The sequence below is a fragment of the Callithrix jacchus genome, chromosome 15 (genome assembly GCF_049354715.1).
Source record: "Callithrix jacchus isolate 240 chromosome 15, calJac240_pri, whole genome shotgun sequence".
Classification (NCBI taxonomy): domain Eukaryota; kingdom Metazoa; phylum Chordata; class Mammalia; order Primates; family Cebidae; genus Callithrix; species Callithrix jacchus.
Window position 1 is genome coordinate 11,422,823 of NC_133516.1, and position 25,343 is coordinate 11,448,165.

A 25,343-nucleotide genomic window follows, 5' to 3' on the forward strand; every position below is an offset into this window, starting at 1 on the left:
GAGATGGCTGGGGGCTGTGATGGGACCAAGGGCAAAGGCTGGGACCCAGAGCTCACTCCTTGCAGAGGAGCTAGAAATTGCCAGGAAGTCCAGTAGGGATTTCAGCATGAAGAGAACCGAGGCTCTGGAGGCACCAGGTCTAGGGTGGACCGTGGCTTAATCGTTTGCAGTGTGACCCTGAGCTGTGTCCTAACCTCTGTAAAGCTGTTCTACACACAAGCAGGTAAAGCTGTAGAGCTGTTGGCCCTGAGGATGGCAGCCCCTCTAAGGCCTGGGACACAGCAAAAAAAAGAGGAGCTGAGGCTGTGCTATGGGACGGACACTGCTCTTTGTGATGGCAACAATAATCATGAAATGGTCCTTGTACTCAGGCCAGGACCCTCAACCACCATTGGCACTGTCCAGCCTCTTGGTCCCTGAGCTCTCTGTACTGTCGGCTGAGCTTCACTGTGAAGCTGCAGAGCGCCGGCTTGAAGCCAGGAAACCAGAAAAGGGAAGCACCTGAATCAGTCTGCCCCAGGGAGGAACCTGCCAGGTGGTGCTAGCAAGTGAACAAACAGCCAGTGTCGGTGGTATCCCTGGGACCCACCCTGCAAAGGAGGGCAGGAATTAGGTGACCAGAGCCTGAGAACATTAGTTCCTTTTCCCCCATTTGAGCTGTGATCAGACAGAGGGCCTGAGCTTTCGGGCCTATAAAGGCTGCCAGGGACTGGGGAGGAACTGAGTCCCCAGAGGTTGCTGCAAGGAAAATTCAAAAGTTGAGCCCATAGACATGGCAGAGAGGAGCTGGCCCCCAAAACACCTACCTGAAGACGTTCTGGGCCAAGAGAGGATACCAGCAGGCAAATGCTGGGCCTGGGAGGGCCGTCGGGAGGCATCAGCTTGGCCCCATGGGGCCACAGGAAGGCTGGGGGTGGGGCCTGTGGATACAGGCTGCCACAGGCAGGTGCTGGGCCTAAGCAGAGGCCACAGTGATGCCACAAGCTGGGCCTGGAGGGTCCAATGAAAGTCACAGGCTGGGCCCGGTATGGGCCTGGCGCAGGCAGAAGCTGGGCCTGGGGAGGCCGGGCACGGAAAGGAAGCTTTGGGCCTGGACAGGACACCGGGAGGCAGGAGCTGGCCCGGGAGAGTCTGATAGGCAAGCTGGGCTGAGGAAGACCCCTGCGAGGGAGCGCCTGGGCCTAGACTCAAGGCAAAAGTGAGACGAGAGCTGGGTCTGGAGAGGTTTGCCATACGCATGAGCTGGGCCCCAATGAGCCACTGTGAGGGAAGCGCTGGGCTCCAATGAGCCACTGTGAGGGAAGCACTGGGCTCCAATGAGCCACTGTAAAAAAAGTACTGGGCTCCAATGAGCCACTGTAAGAAAAGCACTGGGCTCCAACGAGCCACTGTGAGGGAAGTGCTGGGCTCCAATGAGCCACTGTGAGGAAAGTGCTGGGCTCCAATGAGCCACTGTGAGGAAAATGCTGGGCTCCAATGAGCCACTGTGAGGAAAGTGCTGGGCTCCAATGAGCCACTGTGAGGGAAGCGCTGGGCCTGTGGACGCAGCCAGAATGCAGGCAGGCAGGATCTTCGTCTGGGGAAGCCATCAGCAGGCAGCAGCTGGTGCTGGGGAGGCTGCGGAGAGTCCAGAGCTGGGCCAAAAGGGGCCAATGTCAGGTGGTAGCAGGGCCTGTCAAGGCCACCGCGAGGCAGAACGGAGGCCCAGAAAGCCCCACTTGAGAAAGCTTCAGGCCTACAGAAGGTTGCTGGAAGCTGATCAGGAGCCGAGCGAAAAGCAGCTGCCGGGAGGCACGACGTGGTCCAGTAGATGAGGCCAGGTGGAGAATCTGGGCCTGGGGAGGCCGCCACAAGGGAGGCATAGGCTGGACCTCCCAGAGGCTGAGGGGAGGTAGAAGCTGGGCCCCAGGGGGCCGTTGGGAGGCAACAGCTGGCCCTGGAGGCACCGATGTGAGGATGTTTTCCACCCATGAAAAGGAGACGCCATGAGGGCAGGAACTGGGCCTGGAGAGGCTGACTTCAGGATTCGATGCTTGGGCCTCCCAAGACCAGCAGGAGGAGGCAGCAGGAGCCGGGCCTGCAGAAGCTGACTCGGGAATGTCTAGGGCCTGGAGATGCCCTCAGAGGGCAGGAGCCAAGCCCGGAGAGGCCACTTGTGAGGCATGAGCCAGGTGGGCCGGGAGAGCCTGAGTCAAGTCTGAGCTTTTGGGCCTACAAACGCCATCGGGAGCTGGGCAAGAGCTGAGTCCACAGAGGTTGCTGTGAGGCAAATTCAGAAGTTGGGCCCATAGATGCTGCCGAGAGGAGGTGCTGGGCCCCGAGAGGCCTACCTGAAGACGTTCTAAGCCCAGAGAGGATGCCACCAGGCAAACGCTGGGCCCGGGAGTGCCACCGGGCCTGTGGATACAGGTTGCCGCAGAGGCAGGAGCTGAGCCTGAGCAGAGGCCACTGTGATGCCACAAGCTGGGCCTGGAGGGTCCACTGAAAAATGGAGACTGGGCCCAGAATGTCCTGGTGCAGGCAGAAGCTTTGGGCCTCCTGAAGAGGCCTGGCTCGGATAAGAAGCTTTGGGCCTGAACAGGCCACCGTGAGGCAGAAGCTGGCCCAGGAGAGACCGTGATAGGCAAGCTGGGCTGAAGAAGGGCACTGTGAGGGAGGACCTGGGCCTAGACTCGAGGCAAGTGTGAGGTGAGAGTTGGGTCCGGAGAGGTTTGCCACAGGCACAAGCTGGGCCCCAACGGGCCAGTGTGAGGGAGGCACGGGGCCTGCGGATGCAGCCAGGATGCAGGTAGGCAAGACCTTGGCCTGCGGAAGCAGCCAGCAGGCAGCAGCTGGGGCTGGGGAGGCTGCGGGGACTCCAGAGCTCGGCCCTGAGGCCCAGTCCTGCTTTGTCCTCCCGCTGGCCTCGGGAGGCCCAAGCATTGGGTCATGAAGTCCGCGTCTGCAGGTCCAGCTCCTGCCCTCCCGGCGGCACCCCCCAACGTGGGTGCAATACATCATCACGTGGTCCCCTCCGAGGCTAGGTCCTGCATCCCAGTGGCCCCACGGGGCCCAGGTCCTGTTCCCATCAGGCTGTCACTCCAGGAGGCCCAGCCTGTGCCTCCCTACTGGCAGCCTCACCAGGCTTGAACCTTCTCCTGGCCACATCAACCGGCCCAAGTTTTGAGCCAGGCAGCCTCTTTTGGCTCGGCCTTTCGTCTGTCGACCCGAAGCTTCCTCAGGTGGGGCCTTCTAGGTGTCTCTTCTGTTGAGGCCACTGGGAGGCAAAAGGGACGCCCGAAAGGTGCCACCTGAGGAAGCTTTGGGCCGACAGATGAAAGGCCTCCAGGAGATGGCCAGGAGCCGAGCCAAAAGACGCTGCTGGGGACCAGGTGCAGTGGCTCACGCCTGTAATCCCAGCACTTTGGGAGGCCGAGATGGGTGGATCACGAGGTCAGGAGATCGAGACCATCCTGGTCAACGTGGTGAAACCCTGTCTCAACTAAAAGTACAAAAAATTAACTGGGCATGGTGGTGTGTGCCTGTAATCCCAGCTGCTCAGGAGGCTGAGGCAGGAGAATTGCCTGAACCCAGGAGGCGGACATTGTGGTGAACTGAGATTGTGCCATTGCACTCCAGCCTGGGCAATAAGAGCAAAACTCCACCTCAAAAAAAAAAAAATTAGCTGGGCATGGTGGTGCATGCCTGTAATCCCAGCTACTAAGGAGGCTGAGGCAGAAGAATTGCCTGAACCCAGGAGGCGGACATTGCGGTGAACCGAGATAGTGCCATTGCACTCCAGCCTGGGCAACAAGAGTAAAACTCCATCTCAAAAAAAAAAAAAAAAATTAGCTGGGCACGGTGGCACGTGCCTGTAATCCCAGCTACTCAGGAGGCTGAGGAAGGAGAATTGCCTGAGCCTAAAAGGCGGAGGTTGTGGTGAGCCGAGATCACACCATTCTACTCCAGCCTGGGTAACGAGAGCAAAAATAGGTCTCAAAAAAAAAAAAAGAAAATTAGCTGGGCATGGTGGTGCATGCCTGTAATCCCAGCTACTCAGGAGGCTGAGGCAGGAGAACTGCCTAAACCCAAGAGGCAAAAGTTGAGGTGAGCCGAGATCAGCTCACTGCACTCACGCCTGGGTAACAAGAGAAAAACTCCATCTCAAAAAAAAAAAAAAAAAGAGGCTGCCAGGGGCAAAACTTCGGCCCGCAGACAAGGCCAAGAGGAGGATCCAGGCCTGGAGAGGCCGCCAGTACAGAGGCAGAGGACGGGGCTCCAGGAGAGGCTGATGGGAGGCAGGAGCTAAGCCCAGGGGGCCTTTGGGAAGCATGAGCTGGCCCTAGAAGGGCCCATGTGACAATGTTTTGCACCCATGGGGAGGAGATGCCAGGAGAACTGGAGCTGGGCCTGGAGAGGCCGAATTGAGAACCCAATGCTTGAGCCTGCAGAAGCCAACAGGAGGAGTCTGGACCCGGGCCTGGAGAAGCCGACTCTGGGACATCTGGGGCCTATGGGAACCCTGGCTGGGCAGAAGCTGAGCCTGGAGGCCAGCGTGAGGCATGACCTGGGTAGTCTTGGAGAGCCTGAGTCGAGGGCCTGAGCTTTCGGGCCTACAAAGGCCTCCGGGAGCTGGGGAGGAGCCGAGTCCACAGAGGTTGCTGCGAGGCGAGAATGGAAGGTTGGCCCTTAGAAGCCGCCGGAAGGAGGGCCTGGGCCCCAAGAGGCTGACCTGAAGACACTCTGGACAAGGAGACGATGCCAGGAGGCCAATGCTGGGCATGGAAGGGCTGCCTGGGGGCACCAGTTTGGCCCAAGGGAGCCACCGGGAGGCTACAAGCTGGGCCTGTGAAGACAGGCTGCCACAGAGGCAGGAGCTGGGCTGAGCGGAGGCCACAATGAAGCCACAAGCTGGGTCTGGAGGGTCCACTGAGAGGTGGAGGCTGGGCCTGGAGGAGCCTAGCACAGGCAAAAGCCAGGCCTGGATAGGCGGGGCCCAGAGAGGAAGCTTCAGGCCTGGACAGGCCGCTGGGAGGCAGGAGCTGGCGGAGAGTTTATGAGAGGTGAGCTGGGCCAAGAGAGGCCGGTGCGAGGGAGGGCCTGTGTCCAGACTCAAGGCCAGCACAAAGTGAGAGCTGGCTCCAGAGACGTCCGGCAAAGGCATGACTTGAGCCTCAACTGGCCAGTGTGAGGGAGGCGCTGGGCCTGTGGATGCAGCCGGGATGCAGGCAGGCAGGCAGGATCTTGGCCTGCGGAAGCAGCCAGCAGGCAGCAGCTGGGGCTGGGGAGGCTGGGGGGACTCCAAAGCTCGGCCCTGAGGCCCAGTCCTGCTTTGTCCTCCCACTGGCCTTGGGAGGCCCAATCATTGGGTCATGAAGTCTGCATCTGCAGGTCCAGCTCCTGCCCTTCCGGCGGCACCCCCCAACCTGGGCACAATACATCATCACATGGTCCCCTCCGGGGCCAGCTCCGGCATCCCAGTGGCCCCTGGAACCCAGGTCCTGATTCCCATCAGGTGGCCTCTCCAGGAGCCCCAGCCTCTGCCTCCCTACTGGCAGCCACACCAGGCCTAGCACCTCCTCCTGGCCACGTCTACCGGCCCAAGTTTTGCCCCTGGCAGCCTCTTTTGGCTCGACTCCTGGCCAGCTCCCAGAGGCCTTTCGTCTGTTGGCCCAAAGCTTCCTCAGGTGGGGCCTTCCGGGCATCCCTTCTGCCTCCCAGTGGCCTCAACAGAAGGGACACTGAGGAAGCTTTGGGCCGACAGACAAAAGGCCTCCGGGCGCTGGCCAGGAGCCGAGCCGAAAGACGCTGCTGGGGACCAGGCACAGTAGCTCACGCCTGTAATCCCAACACGTTGGGAGGCCGAGGCGGGTGGATCCTGAGGTCAGGAAATTGAGACCATCCTGGTCAACATGGTGAAACCCCGTCTCTACTATAAATAAAAAAAATTAGCTGGGCATGGTGGTGCGTGCCTGTCATCCCAGCTACTCAGCAGGCTGAGGCAGGAGAATTGCCTGAACCGAGAAGGGAGAGGTTGCAGTGAGCCGAGATCCTGCCACTGCACTCCAGCCTGGCCAGCAAGAGCAAAACTCCATCTCAAAAAGAAAAAAAACAATTAGTTGGCCACGGTGGTGCGTGCCTGTAATCCCAGTTACTCAGCAGGCTGAGGCAGGAGAATTGCCTGAACCCAGGAGGCGGAGGTTGCGGTGAGCCGAGATCGCGCCATTGCACTCCAGCCTGGGCAACAAGAGCAAAACTCCGTCTCAAAAAAAAAAAAAAAAAAATAGCTGGGCACGGTGGCAGGTGCCTGTAATCCCAGCGACTCAGGAGGCTGAGGCAGGAGAATTGCCTGAACCCAGGAGGCAGAGGTTGCCGTGAGCCTAGATCGCACCATTCTACTCCAGCCTGGGTAACAAGAGCGAAACTCTGTCTCAAAAAAAAAAAGAAAAAGAAATTAGCTGGGTATGGTGGCGTGTGCCTGTAACTCCAGCTACTCAGGAGGCTGAGGCAGGAGAATTGCCTAAACCCAAAAGGCGGAGGTTGAGGTGAACGGAGATCACGTCATTGTACCCATACCTGGGAAACAAGAGCAAAACTCCATCTCTTTAAAAAAAAAAAAAAAAGGCTGCCGGGAGCAAAACTTGGGCCCGTAGACGTGGCCAGGAGGAGGATCCAGGCCTTGAGAGGCCGCCAGTACCGAGGCAGATGCTAGGCCTTAAGGAGAGGCTGATGGGAGGCAGGAGCTAAGCCCAGGGGGCCTTTGGGAAGCATGAGCTGGCCCTAGAAGAAACCACATGATGACGTTTGCACCCATGGGGAGGAGACACCAGTAGAACTGGAGCTGGGCCTGCAGAGGCCAAATTAAGAACCCAATGCTTAGGCCTGCAGAAGCCAATAGGAGGAGTCCAAAACCGGGCCTGAAGAAGCCGACTCTGGGACATCTGGGGCCTATAGGAACCCTGGGTGGGCTAAACCTGAGCCTGGAGAGGCCAGCATGAGGCATGAGCTGGGTAGTCCTGGAAAGCCTGAATCGAGGGCCTGAGCTTTTGGTCCTACAGAGGCCTCCAGGAGCTAGGGAGGAGCCGAGCGACAGAGGTTGCTGCGAGGCGAGGACAAAAGGTTGGCCCTAACAAGCTGCCAGAAGGAGGGGCTGGGACCAAAGAGGCTGACGTTCTGGACAAGGAGAGGATGCCAGAAGGCCACCGCTAGGCACAGAGGGCCGCCTGGGGGCACCGGTTTGGCCCGAGGGGGCCACCAGGAGGCCAGGAGCTGGGCCTGTGGAGACAGGCTGCCACAGAGGCAGGATCTGGGCTGAGCGCAGACCACGATGAGGCCATAAGCTGGGTCTGGAGGGTCCACTGTTAGGTGGAGGCTGGGCCCAGAGGGGCCTAGCGCAGGCAGGAGCCAGGCCTGGAGAGGCTGGGCCCGGAGAGGAAGCTTCGGGCCTGGACAGGCCGCTGGGAGGCAGGAGCTGGCCGGAGAGTTTATGAGAGGCGAGCTGGGCCGAGAAAGGCCGGTGCGAGGGAGGACCTGGGCTCAGACTCAAGGCCAGCACCAGGTGAGATCTGGGTCCAGAGACATGTGCTACAGGCCAAGCTGGGCCTCAACTGGCCAGTGTGAGGGAGGCGCTGGGTTTGTGGGTGAAGTCGGGAGGTAGGCAGGATCTTGGCCTGGGAAAGCGGCCGGCACACAGTGGATGGTGCTGGGGGTGCTGTAGGGAGGCCAGAAGTGGGCATGGAGAGGCCGATGTCAGGATGTAGCTGGGCCTGTCTAGGCCACCGGGAGGCAGAAGGGACACCCCGAAATCCCCGAGGAAGCTTCGGGCCGACAGACGAGAGGCCGTCGGGAGGTGGCCAGGCGCCGAGTCAAAAGAGGCCGCCAGGGGGCAAAACATTGGCAGATAGACGCAGCCAGGATGATGATCCGGGTGTGTGGGGGCCGGCAGTAGGGAGGCAGAGGCTGGGCCTCCCGAAGAGGCTGACAGAAGGCAGGAGCTGTGTCCCAGGTGGCCTTTGGGAGGCAGGAGCTTGCCCTGGAGGAGCCCATGTTGGGGGGCTGCCGGGAAGGCAGAAGCTGGGCCTGCAGAGATAAACTTCAGGACCCAATGCTTGGGCCTCCCGAGGCCAGCATGATGAGGCAGCAGGAGCCGGGCCAGCAGAAGCCGACTCGGGAACGTCTGAGGCCTGGAGATGCCCTGGGAGGGCAGGAGCCGAGCCTGGAGAGGCCAGCGTGAGACATGAGCTGGGAGGGCCTGGAGATCCTGAGCTTTCGGGCCTATAAAGGACACCAGAAGCTGGGGAGGAACCGAGTCCCCAGAGGTTGCTGTGAGGCAAATTCAAAAGCTGAGCCCGTAGACACAGCTGAGAGGAGGAGCTGGGCCCCAAAAGGCCTACCTGAAGACGTTCTGGGCCCAGAGAGGATGCCAGCAGGCCAATGCTGGGCATGGGAGGGCCCACTTCAGGAAGTTCTGGGCCTGGAGACGCTGCCAAAAAGTAAAAGCTTGATCAGAATGGCCGTTGTGATGCATGAGCTTCACCTAGACAGGCCATTGGGAGGCAGTAGCTGGGCCTGCAGATGCTGCCGAGGCAGAAGCTTGGCCTGGGGGCACTGTGGTGAGGCACACGCTTGGCCTGGGGTGTCTGCTGTGAGGCAGAGTTTAAGCCTATTGGGGCCGACTGGAAGCAGGAGTTGGACCTGGAATGGCAGATTTGAGAAATCTCTCAGTCCGGAGAGGCCACAGAGATACAGGAACTGGGCCTCAAGGGGCCGCCGAAAGGCATGAGCTGTACCTAAAGAGTCCAGTGTGAGACAGAAGCTGTGCCTGAAGACGGTGACTAGAAGACGTTTTGGCCTGGACAGCCTGTCAGGGGACAGATGCTGGGTCTGGAGAGGCCACTGTGACCTGGTCCTAATGAGGTTAGAGTGAGGCAACACCTGGGCTTCTCAAGGCTACCAGGAGGCAAGCAGAAACCTGTTCAAGGAATACCTGTGAGGCAAAAGCTAGGCCTGCAGAGGCCACTGGGAGGAAAGAGCTGGGTCTGTCCAGGTCGTCGGAAGGCTCAAAGTGGGCCTGTAGAGCTTGACTTGAGGCAGTTGGATCACGAGGGCAGAAGATCGAGACCATCCTGGTCAACATGGTGAAACCCCATCTCTACTAAAAATACAAAAAAGAACTGATGTCAGAGAAGTAAGAACATGACAGTGTGTGTTGAAGTACCTGTAAAACATTGTTTCTTTGCCTTTGTAAAATATGTGTCTACTAAAAGTTCTTGCTTTCAAAAGAATATGTGGGAATAAATCATTAGAATGTATTCTTCTGTTTTTTACTTTTATCTTCCTGCCACAGGCTTACTCTAGAAAATTTGATTTTCTTAGAAAATTGAACAAGTGCTCGTTGTGGTGGATCATGCCTCTAGGATGGGAGGCAGGGATGGAAAAGTCACTGGAGGCCAGGAGTTTGACACCAGCCTGACCAACAAAGTGAGATCCAATGTGTATGAAAACATTTAAAAATTAACCAGGTGTCATCATGTATAGCTACTAAGGAGGCTGAGGCAGGAGGATCCTTAGCTCAGGAGTGCAAGCCTGCAGTGACCTGTGATTGCACCACTGCACTCCAGCCTAGGTGACAGAGTGAGACCCCATACCCTAAAACAAAAAAGAAAAAAAAAATAGATCACGTAGCAAGTTGTATGTGGCTTACTCTGTATATTTCTAAACTGGAAGTTCTCAGAGTAATGCTGCTAAATCTTTTGGGGTCTAGCATCCCGTTACATTTTTTAACTTCATGTAAGATTTCTAAGACTTTTTCTTTACATAAATAATTACATTAAAGTTAAAAATAAAACAAACTTTTAAAAATATTATTTATTATGTATTAATAATAAAAACGTTAAATGTTATTATAACTAATACAAAACAAACATTTTAAAATATTTTATTCATTACCTATTAATAATAAAACTGGTTGGGCGAGATGGCTCATGCCTATAACCCCGGCACTTTGGGAGGCCGAGGTGGGTGGATCACCTGAGGTCAAGAGTTTGAGACTAGCCCTCCAACATGCTGAAACCCTGTCTCTACTAAAAAATACAAAATTAGCCAGGTGTGGTGGCAGGCACCTGTAATCCCAGCTATTTGAGAGACTGAGGCAGGAGAACTGCTTACACCCGGGAGGCAGAGTTTGCAGTGAGTGAAGATCATGCCATTGCACTCTAGCCTAGGTAACAAGAGCAAAACTCCATCTTAAACAATAATAAAATTATTAAGTAGTAATATAAGTAATCATTTTGTTTCTTTGAGACAGAGTCTCGCTCTTTCCCGAAGGCTGGAATGAAACATGTAATCTCGGTTCAGTGCAATCTCTGCCCCACCTGCCGGTTCAAAGGATTCTCCTGTCTCAGCCTCTGAAGTAGCTTGGATTACAGGCACCTGCCACCATGCCTGGCTAATCTTTGTTTTTTTGTCTTTTCTTTCTTTCTTTTTTTTTTTGACGGAGTTTTGCTCTTGTTACCCAGGCTGGAGTGCAATGGCGCCTTCTCGGCTCACCGCAACCTCGCCTCCTGGGTTCAGGCAGTTCTGCCTCAGCCTCCTGAGCAACTGGGATTACAGGCACTTGCCACCATACCCAGCTAATTTTTTGTATTTTTAGTAGAGACAGGGTTTCAGCTTGTTGACGAGGATGGTCACGGTCTTTTGACCTTGTGATCCATCCGCCTCGGCCTCCCAAAGTAATCTTTGTTTTTTAGTAGAGATACGGTTTTGCCATGTTGGGAAAGCTGGTCTTGAACTCCTGACTTCACGTGATCCACCCACCTCATTCTCCCAAAGTGTTGGGAATGCAGGCCTAAGTCACTGCACCCGGACCGATTAACATATTTTTTAAAACACTGATTAGTCAGGCAACAACACTGGGAAGGGGTCTCCTCATTCCCAGTGATAAAAACCCCACTGCATGGCTCCAGGGTTGCAAGGGCTGCAGAGCCAAAAGGCTCTGATTTGAGATTTCATCACTTTATTTGTATTGTGAGACAAGGTCCCGCTTTGCCACCCAGGTTGGAGTGCCGTTGTGCACTTATAGATCACTGCAGCCTCAGTGTCCTGGGCTCAATCCATCTTCCTGCCTCTGCTCCCTAGTGCTGGTACTACAGTTGAGTGCCACCATACCTGGCTAATTTTTAATTTTTTTTGTAGAGTGAGGAGTCTTGCTATGTTGCCCAAGCTGGCCTCAAACTCCTGACCTCAAGACATCTGCCCACCTCAGCCTCCTGAGTAGCTGAGACTACAAGTACACATCACCATGCCTAGCTACATTTATTTTATTAAATTTTGAAAAATATTTTTGTAGCGAGGAGGTCTTGCTACGTTGCCCAGGCTGGTCTTGAACTTCTGTCCTGAAAAGATACTCCCATCTCTGCTTCCCCAACATCTGGGACTACAGGCATGAGCCACTGCATTGAGCCTGAAGAGATTTCTTTAATCTAGCATCCCACATTTGGTAACACTGGGAAAGGCAGTAGAGTTTTTAAAAATTACTTAATAATTCAATAAGAATCAAACTCAACCTCGACCCCTGCCTTCTCTCACACCCCACATCCAGTCTGTCAGGAAATCCTGTTCACTGTCTTCACCATGTACTGAAGATCCCCACCCAGCAACTCCCTGGACTCTTCCCCTACTCTCCTCTGACCATCTCTCACCAACACCATGACCCTGGTCAGGACCACTATCATCTTCCACCTGGATGTTACCACAGTTTGACCCCCATGCTTCCAACCAAATCTTCCCACAGTCTTTCTCAACTCAGCAGCCAGAGAATGCTTTTATATCAGGAGACAGATCATGTCATCTCTCTGCTCAGAACCCTCCCACAGTTCCCATCTCATAGTAAAAGCCAAAGCCCCAGCAATAACCTCCCAGGGCTTACACCAGCTATACTGATCCCCACACAGCAACTCCATGGCCTCCTCCGCTAATCCTCTCCCCGTCTCCTGCTCCACTGGCCTCCTTCCAGAGCCTCAGACTCTTTATTCTGTTGTTTCTGCCCACAATGCTCCTCCTTCAGCACCTCGGCCAGCTCCTTCCCCTCCAAGTCTTTGCTCAATTTTCACTTAGGAGGCCACCCCTGACCTTTCTATTTAACATTGCAATCTGTCCCCATTCCCGTTTTTTTTTTTTTTTTTTTTTTTTTTTTAAAAAAAACAAGATCTCACTCTATCACCAAGGCTGGAGCGGAGTGGTGCAATCACAGCTCGCTGCAACCTCAAATTCCTAGGCTCAACTGATCCTCCCACCTCAAGACTCCCTAGTAGCTGGAACGACAGGTGCATGCCATCGTGCCTGGCTAATTTGTTTTATTTTGAAATGGAGTTTCACTCTTCTTGCCCAAGCTGGAGTGCAATGGTGCAATCCCAGCTCACTGCAACCTCCGCCTCCCAGGTTCAAGTGGTTCCTCAGCCTCAGCCTCCCAAGTAGCTGGGATCACAGGTGTGTGCCACTATGCCTGGCTAATTTTTGTATTTTTAGTAGAGATGGGGGTTTGTCATGTTGGCCAGGCTGGTCTCAAACTCCTGACCTCAGGTGATCCTTGGCCTCCCAAAGTGTTAGGATTACAGGAGTGAGCCACCACACCCGGTCCTTTTAATGTTTTGTAGAGACAGGGTCTCACTATGTTGCCCAGGCTGACCTTGGACTCCTGGCCTCAAGTGATCCTCCTGCCGGGATTCCTAAAGTGCTGGGATTACCAACATCAGCCACGATGCTTGGCGTCATGTTTATTTCCTCTTGCTGCTGCCACAAACTACCCTACAATAGTCCCTTAAAATAACACAAATCTACCAACTTACACTTCTGGGAATCAGAAGCCCAAATTAGGTCTATTAAGGCTAAAGTTAAGGTGTCAGCAGGGCTGCATTCCTTCTGGAGGCTCTAAAGTGTTCCCTTGGCTTTTCCAGCTTCTAGAAGCCACCCCCATTCCTTGGATCGTGGCCCTTAACTCCAACTTCAAAGCCAGAAGTGAAACATCTGCAAATCTCCCTCTCTAACTCTGCTTCCACCAACACATCTCCTGCTCCAATTCTCACTCTTCTAACCTCTTTCTTTTATAAGGATCTTTCTGACTGCTGGGCATGGTGGATCCCACCCATTACCCCAACACTTTGGGAAGTCAAGGCAGGAGGAACATTTAAGGCCTGGAGTTTGAAACTAGCCTGGAAAACAGAGTGAAATCCCACCTCTATGAAAGCATAAAAATCATTATCAGCCCGACATGGTGGTGTGCGCCTGCAGTCCCAGCTACTTGAGAGGCTGATGTGAAATAATGGCTTTAGCCCAGGAGTTTCAGATCAGCCTGGGCAACATGACTAAATCTAATCTTTACAAAAATGAGCTGGGCATGGGTGACATGCATGTGTAGTCCCAGCTACTCTGATGTCTGAGGTGGGAAGATCACTTGAGCTCAGGAGGTCAAAGCTATCATGAGCTATGATCATATTACTGTGCTCCTGCCAGGATGACACAGGGAGATTCTGTCTCAAAAAAAAAGAAAATAAATAATTTCTTCTCTGTCCCTGGTTCCTTTCCCTTTATTATTGAATGCTAATAAAGACCTCAGTGGTAGAGGTGATAGGAGCATCTTTAGTTTTAATATTTGCTCTTGATCCCAGCTTTCTAACACAAGAGACTCTAAGAACTTTGGGATCTCCAGCATGCTAAGAATGCATTTGGGGATGTGGTTGAGATGACTGGGTGGGTGCACACTCCTGGATTTCTTCAGGAGGAAGGCTGATTGCCAGAGAAAGCAACCACATGATTAGAGGCTTAGAACTTTTAGCCTCACCTGCCGAACTCCAGGAGGTGAGAGTGGCTGAAGATTGACTTAATTATCAATGGCCAAAGATTTTATCCATCAGGCTTGCATAATCGAGCCTCTGTAAACACCCTGAACAACAGGGTTTGCAGAGCTTCTGGTTGAATACAGGTGGTGCTGGGAGGGCGGCATGTTGAACAGAGGGCATGGAAGCTCTGTGCACCTCCCACTTACCTTCCCCTGGGCATCCATCTTTCATTTCTTTCTCCCTTTCCTTCCTTTCGTTCTCCTCTTTCTTTTTTTTTAAAGACAGGGTCTGGCTCTTTTGTCCAGGCTAGAGTGCAGTGGCACAATTTCAGCTCACCACAACCTACGATTCCCCAGTCCCCAGCTCAATGCATCCTCACCTCAGCTTCCCTATTAGCTGGAACAACACGTGCACACCACCACACCTAGTTATTTATTTATATTCATTTATTTTTTGAGAAAAAATCTTGCTCAGCAGCCCAGGCTGGAGTGCGGTAGCGTGATCTCAGCTCACTGCGACCACTGCATACTGGGTTCAAGTGATTCTCCTGCCTCAGCCTCCTCAGTAGCTGGGATTGCAGGTACATATCAACATGCCCAGCTAATTTTTGTATTTTATAGAGAGAGGGTTTCACCATGTTTCCCAGGCTGAACTCAAACTCCTGCATTTAAGCGATCCTCCCAACTCAACCTCCCGAAGCGCTGGGATCACAGGCATGAGCCACTGCATCCAGCATGCACATCTCTTTCACTGGCTGTTTCTGAGACATATCCTTTACAGTGAACCAGGAATAGAAAATGAACTCACCAGATGTGGTGGCTCACATCTGTAATCCCAGCACTTTAAGTGACTAAGGTGGGAAGATCACTTGGGCCCAGGAATTTGTGGCCAGCCTGGGCAACAAAACAAGATCCCATCGCTAAAAAAAAAATAAAAGAAATTAGCCAGATGTGGTGGTGCAGGCATGTCGTCTCAGCTACTAGGAAGGGAGGAGGACCACTTGGGCCCAGGCAGTTGAGGCTGCAGTGAGCTATGACTGCAACACTGCACACCAGCCTGGGCAAAAAAATGAGACCCTGTCTCTCAGAAAAAAAAATAATAAACTATTTTTCTGAGTTCTATAAGCTGTTCCAGCATATGATTAAATCAAAGAAGGGGGTCATGAGAACCCCTGATTTGTAATAGGTTGGTCAAAAGTACAGGACAAAACCTAATACTTGCCATTGGCATCTAAAGTGAGGGTAGTCTCACGGGACTAAACGCCTAACCTGCAGGGTCTGCGCCAGCTCCAGGTAGTGTCAGAAGAACATTGTGGGATACCCAGTTAATATCCAGAACACTGGAGAATTTGGTGTATAAGCTCCACACACACAGTCAGTAAAAGTGTGTGACGAGAGAAACATGGACTTTTCTTTCACCTACCTGCCTAACTGCATAGGAGAAGCAATACATGGTGCTCATGAACAGAGCAAGCATTAAAGTCAAACCAGTCCCTACATCTGACTCAGCTCAATATCCATGTGAGCTTGGGCAAATCACTCATTATCCCTAAGTCTTTATCACCTCATTCAGAAAATGGGGATAACTGGTACCTGCCTGGAATTTTGTGAGAATTCACGAAATATTATGCTTGATGTTACTGTGATCATCACACCTATTCCAAACTATCTGACAGAAACAGAGATGGATGATAACATCACCAGATTAGAAACTGTAGTGAGGTCTCTCAGGCAAAATTCCATACAAGCCAATTACTGTCTCTCCAAAGCATTCCTGCCACACTTAATTCCCTATTCCCTGAACCAAATGTGCCATCTTAATTGTCCAGGTCTTTGAACTGCTGGTTTCCCTGACCATTCCCCATCCCTCCACATCCCCCTTTGCTCCCTACTCTCACACAACTCTTCCTCATCTTTCAAAAGCCAGCTTCACTGTCACCTTATCTGGAAGCTTCTCCCACTCTCCAGAAAAGCTTCCCATTGCACTTGACGCATGCACTATTGTTTGATCATTGTTGAGTTATTGTCCGAGTCTTTTTGTACCTGAATAACATGATGCCAAGTCTCCTCCTGAACTCTGATGTCTTTCATGGTAGATCCAGCCGGAAGTGACAAACAGATATTCTTTAAAAATAAAAGAAAGAATCAGGAAATCCCATAAAAGTTTTAAAAGATATGTGAAAAGCAAACAAAATTCAAGAGCTTCTAGGAAAAACGTAAGAGGGAAAGTGTTACTGGGAAATATGCTAAAGGGTTTATTTTTATTCTATTTTACTTTTTTGAGAAAGAATCTTGCTCTATCCCCTAGGCTGGACCGCAGTGGTACAATCACAGCTCATTGCAGCCTCAACCTCCAGGACTTCAGCAATCTTCCAACCTGATTTTTATTTTATTGAAGAAACACATTCTTACTGTTACCAAAGCTGGAATGCAGTTGTGTGATCATAGCTTACTGCAGCCTCGACCTCCTAGGCTCAAGTGATCCTCCAGTCTCAGACTCCCCAGTAGCTGGGATTACAGGTGTAAACTGCAATGTCCAGCTCACGTTATCTTTAATTTTTATTAGAGACAATGTGCTGCTATGTCGACGAGGCTGGTGGTAATCCTTTTCCCTCAAGCAGTTCTCCCACCTCAGCCTTCCAAAGTGCTGGGATGACAGGTGTGAGCTGCCACACCTGCTGAGGAGGTTAATTTTTCATGACATAAAGAGCTCAAAGCAAATATTAGAAGGAGCCTAAATGGCTATTTGTGATATATCCATATACTAAAACATTATGCAACCATGAAAAGGATTCAGATACATCAATAGAAGAAATTGACACAGATGTCCACAAAACATGAAAATGAGAAGCGATATTCAATCAGCCAATATGTATTTGAACAATACGGCCAATTATTTCCTGAGACAAGATTATGGGTTTAAAGAGTAAAGGAAAATTTCCACTTCTTCATTTAAAAGTATTTACTATTTTTATAATTTAATAAAAGATTAAATATAGAGATCATCTAATTAGTAAAAGACATGTTAACTCTACAAATAAACAGAAAAGACATGGACAGCCCAACCTTGGTGGCTGATGCTTATAATAGCAGCACTTTGGGAGGGGGCGGTGGGAGAACTGCTTGAGGCCAGGAATTCCAGACCAGACTGGGAAACATAGCAAGACCTTGTTTCTATTAAAAATCAAAAAAATTAGCCAGACATGGTGGCATGGGCCTACAGTCCCAGTTACTGAGGTGGAAGGATCACCTGAGTCCAGGAGGTCAAGGCTGCAGTGAGTCGAGACTGTACCACCATACTCAAGCCTGGGCTACAGAGTGAGACTTGGTCTCCCAAAAAAGGAGGGGGAGCAAAAAAGAAAGCTAGCTGGGCACGCTCTAATCCCAGCATTTTGGGAGGCTGAGTCAGTTGGATCACGAGGTCCAAAGTTCGAGACCAGCCTGACAAACATGGAGAAACCCAGTCTCTATTGAAAATACTTAGCCAGGTATGGTGGCACATGCCTGTAATTCCAGCTATTCTGCAGAGTGAGGCAAGAAAATGGCTTGAATCCCAGAGAAGGAGGTTGCAGTCAGCAGAGATTGTGCCGTTGCACTCCAGCCTAGGCAACAAGAGTGAAACTTCATCTGAAAAAGAAAGAAAGAGAGAAAAAGAAAGATAATAAAGTAATATAAGGAAATATATATTCAAATGTAACAAAAATAAAGTATTAATGATATCTTTTATTTACTAAAAATGATCAAACAAAAAATAACTTGTTATTGTACCCTGTGCCAGCAAAGGTGCAGTGAAATGGGCATTTTCTTTTACTATTAGTGATGTTTAAATTGTATACAAGCCTTCCACCAGGGTAAAGCTTGGACATTTTTAAAAAAGAATACAGTGACTCACTGTACTGCCTCCTCCAACTCCTGGCCTCAAGCGATCCTCCCACCTCAGCCTCCCAAAGTGCTGGAATTATAGGCCGACAGCCACCATGCCTGAAAGCTCGGCAGTTTACACCAAGTATAACAAGAATGCTAATGTCCTGTGACTCACAGTCATCTCATTTCTGGCTGGAAATATCATCTTCGGATACAATTCAACCTAAACAAAAGGTCATATGCACAAACACAGTAAATCTAAGAGTAATATTTTTCCGTTTTAAAAACATACGTAACACTTCACAAATCTGCACGTCATTCTTGCAGAGGCCATGCCAATCTCTCTATTATTCCGGCTTTAGGATATTTGCTACTGAAGCAAGCATGAGTAATTTAAGATAGAGCGGTTAAGCGAAATCAGGAAGAGTTATGGGGAATTTAAAAATCTATGGTATTTATAGGTACCTAGTAACAGCTCAGTAAATATTAGCTGCTACTTTTATTATTTTTATGGAAATTCCACTCAATTAAAAATGGTCATTAAAAATTTACCACTGTCTTGGAACATCATCTATTTAACAGCATAACTGTAAAAACAGATAGAGGCTGGGTGCGGTGGCTCACACTTGTAATCTCAGCACTTTGGGAGGCCAAGGCAGGTGGATCACCTAAGGTCAGGGGTTCAAGACTAGCCTGACCTAACATGGAGAAACCCCATCTCTACTAAAAAATACAAAATTAGGTGCGGTGGTGCCTGTAACCCTAGCTACTCTGGAAGCTGAGGCAGGAGAATCACTTGAACCTGGGAGGTGGAGGTTGTGGTGAGCTGAGAGTGTACCATTGCTCTCCAGCCTGGGAGAAAGTGCAAAACTCCACCTTGAAAAAAAAAAAAAGGCCCAGCACAGTGACTCACAGCTGTAATCCCAGCACTTTGGGAGGTTGAGGCCAGGTAGATCACCTGAAGTCAGGAGCTCAAGACCAGTCTGGCCAACATAATAAAACCCTGTCTCTACAAAAATACAAAAATTAGCTCAGCATGATAGCAGGTACCTGTAATCTTAGCCTACTCTTAACCCTGGGAGGTGGAGGTTGCAGTGAGCTGAGATTGTGCCATTGCACTCCAGCCTAGGCAACAGAAAGACTGTCTCAAAAACAAAAGAAAACAAAACAAAACAGATACAATTTGTCCCTTGGTATATGGGGAGATTGGTTCCAGCTCCCCAATATTCACGTAGACCAAAATCCATGCAAGCATCTGTAGTCCCAGCTACTTGTGAGGCTGAGGAAGGACTACTTTAGTCCAGGAGGTTGAGGCTGCAGTGAGCCATAACTGCACCACTGCACTCCAGTCTGGGCAACAGTGAGAGAAGGTTGACTTTTAAATATAATTTTTCAGTTCACTTGAGAATTGGGTAACAACTGTGGCATATGAAAATTCTTCATAGAATAATTATCTAATCAAATTAATGCTAGAATTGGGAACAGAAAATGTTTTCTTGACTCTTTATTCCTTCACTTGCTGCTACATCAACTATTGCCAGCGGGCACTTACCAACCAGAAGGGTTATCTCAGAGCTACTCACAATGAAATGTGATGTCTAGGGCTCAGATGTGTTCAGGTCTCCACGCCTTGGCTATGGGTGAGTGGGACTTATATGTCCATCCATTTTCTATACTCCAGCTCTGGAAAAGTTGGGTTTATCCATCTTGATAAGATGCACTTTAAATTTAACTCGGCAAGAACCACAAATGGAAGAAAGGTTATGAAACCACAGGATAGTACTTGTTCTCAAGGGACTCTTCAGCTTAGGTGCTTCTGTAAAAAAGGAATGACATTGTGAAAAACTCATCACAGGTCGGGTGAGGTGCCGCGTATCTATAATCCCAGCCCACTGGGAGACTAAGATAGAAGGATCTCGTGAGGCCAAGAGTTGAAGACCGGCCTTGGCAACACAGTGAAACCTCAACTCTAGAAAAAAAAGAAAGAAAAAAAAACATTAGAAAATGAGCTGGGTATGGCAGCACATTCCTATAGTCCTAGCTACCCTGGAGGCTTAAGTGGGAGGATAGTTGAACCCAGGAAGTGGAAGCTGCTGTGAGCAATGATCTCACCACTACACTCCAGCCTGGGTAACAGAGTGAGACCGTGTCTACACACACACACCCCTCAGTCTGTCCAGCCTTGACTAATGAAAAGGGTCTTCCGGTTACAGAAGAGGTGTGCTCTTTTGTAGGACAGGAAGGGACCAGCAAGCATGTTCACAACCTTTCCTCATCCTCTGCTTAGTTTCCCAAGAACCTTCAAGGGAGTCCCGAGGGAAAGGACATAAATATTCTGGTTACCAGAGGAGAAATATGCCTCCTTTGTCAATTAACAAATGGAACACCTGCCATGAAAACCAGGAAATTCTGCTAAGATGAACCACTCCCTACGACACTGACCTCTGCAGGAAAAACGAGAAACCGGAGTTTGTGGACCAATAATATTGAAGGTCACATTCCAGATTGTGGACATCTAAACAAAGTACAGCCTTTCCACAAGGCTGGCTGTCTCCATAGGGCACTGCCGTATCTCTGGCTCTCATTTCCCTGAGAGATGCTCTATTCCAGCTTTCTCTTGCATTTTGTATTCTGTAGTTCCTGGGGTAAGACCTCACAACATAGCAAACTGCTGACTCCATGCTGACCTACAGATCTGACTTCAGATTCTAGCAGGACTCTTTCAGTTTAAGAAATTGAAGAGGAGAAAAAATGGACCCAGCCTGGCACTGGCCAGCTTAGCAGTCCGAAGATAGAAGCTGCTCAAAATGACTACAGTGCTTCTGACTTTCTGAGTCTGCCCTTGCTCCTAGGGCTCTTTGGATGACATTTATTTCTCCTTGTTGAAGAAATGGTTTGCTAGAATATAAAAAACTTAAGAAAAAAAATTAAAATACAATTTTCTCCTAAAGAGCACTCAAAAGTATACTCCCACCAGTGCTGGATCTATTTCTCTCTCTCTTTTTTTTCTGAGATAGGATCTCACTCTGTTACCAAGACTGGAGCACAGTGGTGAGATCCCAGCTCACTGCAGATTTCAACTCCTGGGCTCAAGCAATCCTCCCACTTCGGCCTAACCAAGTAACTGAAATTACAGGTGTATGCCCCATGCCTAATTTGTTAAATTTTTTGTAGAGAAGGCCACTATGTGGCCTAGCCTGGTCTTGAACTCCTAGATCAAACTAATCCTCCTGCCTTGGCCCCCCAAAGTGCTGGAAGTATAGGCTTTAGCCACCACACCCAGTCTATTTACTTTCATATATATATATACACACACACACATACACATATGTACACACACATATATATACACACACACATATATATATACACACATATATACGCACACACACACACACACATATATATACATATATAAAATCTTATATATTAAATGTTCCTCCTTAAATCACCTCCTACCCACCCATCTGCAGGGAGAGCAAACACAGGTTTCAGCATATCAGGTAACCTACATGAAGAAAGGAGGCTGGAGTAATGACAGAGCCCAGGAGGAACTGTAGCAAATGGCAAGGTATTCACTTCAAAGGTTTTTCAACATTGTGATGGTCAAACCAAACACAGAAACAGGAAGCCCAGTTCAGTCACCAGCAGCCAACATGGGATATTTGATCTACATGCTACAGGGCAAACTGTTTAGGATGAATGACCTTGTCTCCACTACCCCATTCTTCAAGTCCCTCCTGCCCAGTAGTCCCTACACTCTGCTGACATGACCCACATTCACAGGACTCTCCTGACACCTTTGCTTGTTTAGTCCTTTTTCCCCAATGACTATTTTCTTTTTTGGATACAAAGTTCACTTCTGTCACACAGGCTCAAAGTAAAGTGAGGTGATTATGACTCACTGCAGATTCCATCTCCTGGGCTCAAGCGATCTTGCCTCCCAAGTAGCTGGGATTACAAGCATGGACCACCATACCTAGCTAAGTTTGTTATGATGATGATGATTATTTTGAGATGGAGTCTCACTCTATCATCCAGGCTGGAGTGCAGTAGCATGATGTAGACTTACTGCAACCTCCACCTCCTGGGTTCAAGTAATTCTCCTGCCTCGGCCTCCTGAGTAGCTGGGATTACAGGCATGCATCAGCAAGGCCAGCTAATTTTTGTGTTTTAGTAGAGATGGGGTTTCACCATGTTGGCCAGGATGGTCTCAATCCCTTGACCTTGTGATCCACCTGCCTCGGCTTCCCAATGTGCTGGGATTACAGGCATGAGCTGCTGTGCCTGGCCAACCTTTTCTATTTATAAACTACTGAGCCTCATATGTATGCTTATAACAATGCAAAATAGACTAATATAGCAATCGTATGACAACACTTACCAGACTGTGAGGAGCACAATGACAGAAGTACAGAGTGAGACTGAAATGCTCCCAAAGGGCTTCTTGTCGCATCATAGAGAATGGGGTGAGACACCTCGGCTGAGGCTAAAGATGAGCAAAGACGAGAGTCAAAGAGTGATGATGAGGGTAAAGGAAGGTTTCCCGAAGGACACCAGTAAAGTCCCCCAAAGAAACTGACATTCCATGTAGCTGGAGGGTAGGGATATGGGGAGGGTGGTGCAGGATAAAACTGGAAAGGTAAGCCGAGGCCAGCTCTTACCAGGCCCTGTGGCCAAATTAGTTTGATTTTATCTTAAAGGCAATGGGCAGTCACCAGCAGGTTTTAATCAAGAACCATTTTGACCCAAATTAGCGTTTTAGAAAAATTCCTCTGGCTTCAGTGAATAGGCTGAAGTGAGCAAGCCTAGAAGTCAGGAAGACAATTGGAGGCCTTCAAATTAAACCAGTACCAAAGAAAACAGGGCCAGGCATGATGGCTGCTGCCTATAATCTCAAAACTTTAGAAGTCTAAGGTGGGTGGATGTCTTGAGCCCAGGAGTTTAAGACCAGACTGAGCAATGTGGTAAAACCACATCTCCACAAAACACAAAATATTAGTTGGGTGTCGTGGCTCATACCTGTGGTCATACCTCAGCTATCCCAGAGGCTGACGCAGGAGGATAGCTTAAGCCCGGGAGGTTGAGACTGCAGTGAGCCAAGATCACATCGCTGTGCTCCAGCCTGGGCAACAGAGGGAGACGGTCTCAAAAAGAAAATCCCATTCTTCACCTATTAGTGCCCCAATGTTCTCATGAGAACCTTGGAGATGCAGTGAATTCAACTGTCATTGTAATTCAGCAATTCACACCTTTAAGTTTGTGTTTGATTTTCAATAATAACCCTGTGGAAACAAGAAATAAGGAATTGTGTTTGGGCTATCGTGGAAGCTCTCTGGATCTTAGAAGGTGACTTATGCTAAGACTTGAGCTTCGTGTTTTTCTGTCTGTGAGTGCTCAAGCGCAGCGGTCCCCAGGTTTTTGGCACCCGGGACCAATATTATGGAAGACAAGTTTTCCACAGGCTGGGGGCAGGGGTCAGTTTTGGAATATTTCAAGCACATTACATTTATTGTGTACTTTGTGATTACATTGTAGTATATAATAATTATATAACTCACCATAATGTACAATCAGTGTGAGTCCTGAGCTTGTTTGTTTTCCTGCAACTACATGGTCCCATCTGGGGGTGATGAAAGATAGTGATAGATTATCAGGCAACAGATTCTCATAAAGACACAGCAAGGTAGAACCCTTGCATGCACAGTTACACAATAGGGTTCCTGCTCCTATGAGAATCTAATGCTGCCACTGACCTGACAGGAGGTGGAGATCAGGTGGAAAAGACGGGAGTGGCCATAAATACAGATGAAGCTTTGCTTGCCCACCTGCTGCTCACCTCTTCCTGTGTGGCCAAGTACAGGCCTGTGATTCAGGGATTAGGTGCCCCTGCTCCACTGCATCCAAAAGGACCTTCTCGACAGAAGTCTTCATAGTGGTCAAGTAAAGAAGCCACTTAGCTCCTAAGGCATGTGTCTCAGCTGGCATTTCATCACAATCAACAGGAAGTGGTAGCTTGAAACATTATGAGGTCACTTCCTAAAAATCACCAGCAGCCCATTTCCCATTGACAAGGAGCTCAACGCTGCCCCTTGGATAACCAACCTATGCCCAGATCCCATTTGTGTGGGTCTTTCTCCCAGAACCCTTCCTAGCATCAGTTCTGTATTTGTCAGAGTCCAATCAAAAGACAAAAATCACCCAAAGTTTAAACTGGTAAAATTTAAAGTAAAAAAAAATTAATTATATAACAAGGGGACACCATATGAGAGATTGGCTACAAAAGGAAAGAGAACTCTAGAGAACATATGGCTACCAGAGGCCAGACAAGGTGGCTCATGCTTATAATTCCAGCAATTTGGGAAGCCAAGGCTGGAGGACTGCTTGAGGCCAGCAGTTTGAGACCAGCCTTGGAAACACAGTGAGACCCTGGCTCTACCAAAAAAAAAAAAAAAAATTGCCAGGTGTGGTGGCACACACTTGTAGTCCTAGTTACTTGGGAGGCTGAGGTGAAAAAATTGCTTCAGCCCAGGAGGTTAAGGTTGCAGTGAGCCACGATTTCACCACTGCACTTTAGACTGGGCAAGAGACCCTGCCTCAAAAAAACAAAGTATAGGACCAGCTGTTACAAGGAGCAGTAACTTCCTACTGTCCCTACACTGAGATAGAGTGACCAAGGAAGGGATTCCCCACTAAGGCTGAGATCCAGGCCCCCTTGGACAGGGCACAGTCATGGGTAATTCAATGGTAGAATTGATGCATTACCACTTGGTGGAACATGCTAGCAATATGCCTTCTGGAATTTGCTGAAAATCCACCATCTAGGGTGCTAGCTTAACGTATTGGTAAACAGCTGTCTCACTACAAAACCACCCAGGAAAATGCGGAGAAACCGCTGGTCACTGCGGGCTACTAAGCATTATGCAGGGCAGGAGCCTGGTGCTGGAGAAGCTCAGTGCCTGTGAAGATTTGTACACAACTAGAAAGAAAAGCCTCTTATGATGCCCCTCAAGCATCATGTACTGACAACATTTAATAATGCACCAGTTGACAGAGGAAGCATTTAAAGATCCCACCTCTATGTTTGCAGAGCAGGCAGTGAAGGCTGAATTTGGAACTGAGGAGCAGTCATTGGATGAATAGCTGGTACATGACACATTTCCATCTACCAAAGAAGGAAGGAAAGAGAGAAAAATGAAAAAACAAAAAAACAGGCATGGTTCACACCTGTAACTGCAGCAGTTTGAAAGGCCAAGGCAGGTGAATCACTTAGGTCCAGGAGTTTGAAACCAGCCTGAGTGACATAGAGAAAACTTATCTCCACTACAAATAAAAAAATTAGCTGAGTATGGTGGCATGTGCTGTAGTCCCAACTTCTCAAGAGGCTCCTGGGTTCAAGCAATTCACCTGCCTCAGCCTCCCAAGTGGTGGGAATTACAAGTATGCACCACTATGCTCAGCTAACTTTTGTATTTTTAGTAAAGACAAAATTTTACCATGTTGGCCACATCAGTCTCAAACTCCTGACCTCGTGATCTACCCACCTCAGCCTCCCAAAAGCTTTTGCTCTGTCTTTGCCCACTTAATCTAAGAATATTAAGCTAAAATAAATTTTGTAACCAAACCAAAATGAAGATAAGAGGTGTGGCTACTATACTCAAAACAC

General features: G+C 49.7%; 1 protein-coding gene and 1 pseudogene across 2 annotated transcripts in view; both read right to left on the reverse strand.

Moving 5' to 3' along the window:
• The window catches only part of LOC144576556 (uncharacterized), a 537,019-nt gene that overhangs the window by 3,744 nt on the left and 507,932 nt on the right, over positions 1-25,343 (reverse strand). The window contains exons 32-40 of one of the 2 annotated variants that reach the window (XM_078350262.1): positions 24,754-24,842; positions 23,239-23,300; positions 22,700-22,962; positions 22,062-22,166; positions 19,261-19,493; positions 17,318-17,440; positions 15,857-15,937; positions 8,966-9,133; positions 807-8,461 (exon numbers count right to left, since the gene is read on the reverse strand). In XM_078350262.1, the coding sequence (XP_078206388.1) occupies positions 807-878 (72 nt within the window). In that variant the 5' untranslated portion in view covers positions 879-8,461; positions 8,966-9,133; positions 15,857-15,937; ... (4 more) ...; positions 23,239-23,300; positions 24,754-24,842. The remainder of the gene's footprint in view (positions 1-806; positions 8,462-8,965; positions 9,134-15,856; positions 15,938-17,317; positions 17,441-19,260; positions 19,494-22,061; positions 22,167-22,699; positions 22,963-23,238; positions 23,301-24,753; positions 24,843-25,343) is intronic. The other variant, XM_078350261.1, reaches the window with a different exon arrangement.
• Positions 17,962-18,059, reverse strand: LOC118148155 (U6 spliceosomal RNA; annotated as a pseudogene).